Raw genomic sequence first — 601 nt, 5'->3', positions numbered from 1 at the left:
ATATTTCCCGACTACCTACAGATGCGCTTGTCTCTGTCTGCGAGGTCCTGATCCGCCTCCTGATCCGCCGCCAAGGACTCGTTCGCATGGACCCGGCCGCCCCATCCGGCTCCGTCCCAGTCGCCGACGCGGTTCCCCAGGAACAGGGCTGCAGGCTCGACCGCAGGGCTCCCTGCAAGTGAAGCGGGTTCTTGGCGTTAAAGGGCAGTGTGGCTTACAGCTTCTTTTCCAGTTGGGAAAGTCTGGGGAAATTAGAGTTACTTTTACTGAAACTCTTACTGGATTGGATTATTTCCACTTTTGAGAGAGGAATTTTCTTTGTTTTTATTTGTCTATTTATTTTTTACCTTATTGCTGCATCCTCCCCTTACCTCTCTATTTCCTCCCTATTTCTTTCTTTTTCTCCTCCCTCCCCCCTAACCGCCTCTTCCTCTCTTCCACTTCTGCAGACACCGGAAGTCCTCAGCCGATGGGAAAGAAGTGAGAAGGCGCCGAAGGAGGGAGCAGGGAGTCTGAGAGAGCGTCCCTGCGTGGCGGCGAGAGTGGCTTCCACGAGGGGACGGAAGGAGACGAGTCAGAGGCGGTTTGGGGCCGCCCTTCA

The 601-nt window shown here is 54.6% G+C and overlaps 1 protein-coding gene across 1 annotated transcript in view; it reads right to left on the bottom strand.

The window, feature by feature from the left end:
- LOC119590948 overlaps positions 1–601 on the bottom strand; it is a gene marked incomplete at its 5' end in the record, with an annotated part of 12,900 nt that overhangs the window by 11,284 nt on the left and 1,015 nt on the right. Inside the window, 1 exon segment of the mRNA XM_037939686.1 lies at positions 20–172. Coding sequence (XP_037795614.1) covers positions 20–172 — 153 coding nt within the window.

Source organism: Penaeus monodon, chromosome 28, assembly GCF_015228065.2.
Source record: "Penaeus monodon isolate SGIC_2016 chromosome 28, NSTDA_Pmon_1, whole genome shotgun sequence".
Lineage (NCBI taxonomy): Eukaryota > Metazoa > Arthropoda > Malacostraca > Decapoda > Penaeidae > Penaeus > Penaeus monodon.
Note: the sequence above shows the minus strand (reverse complement) of the source record. Positions and strands in the feature narration are given on the sequence as shown.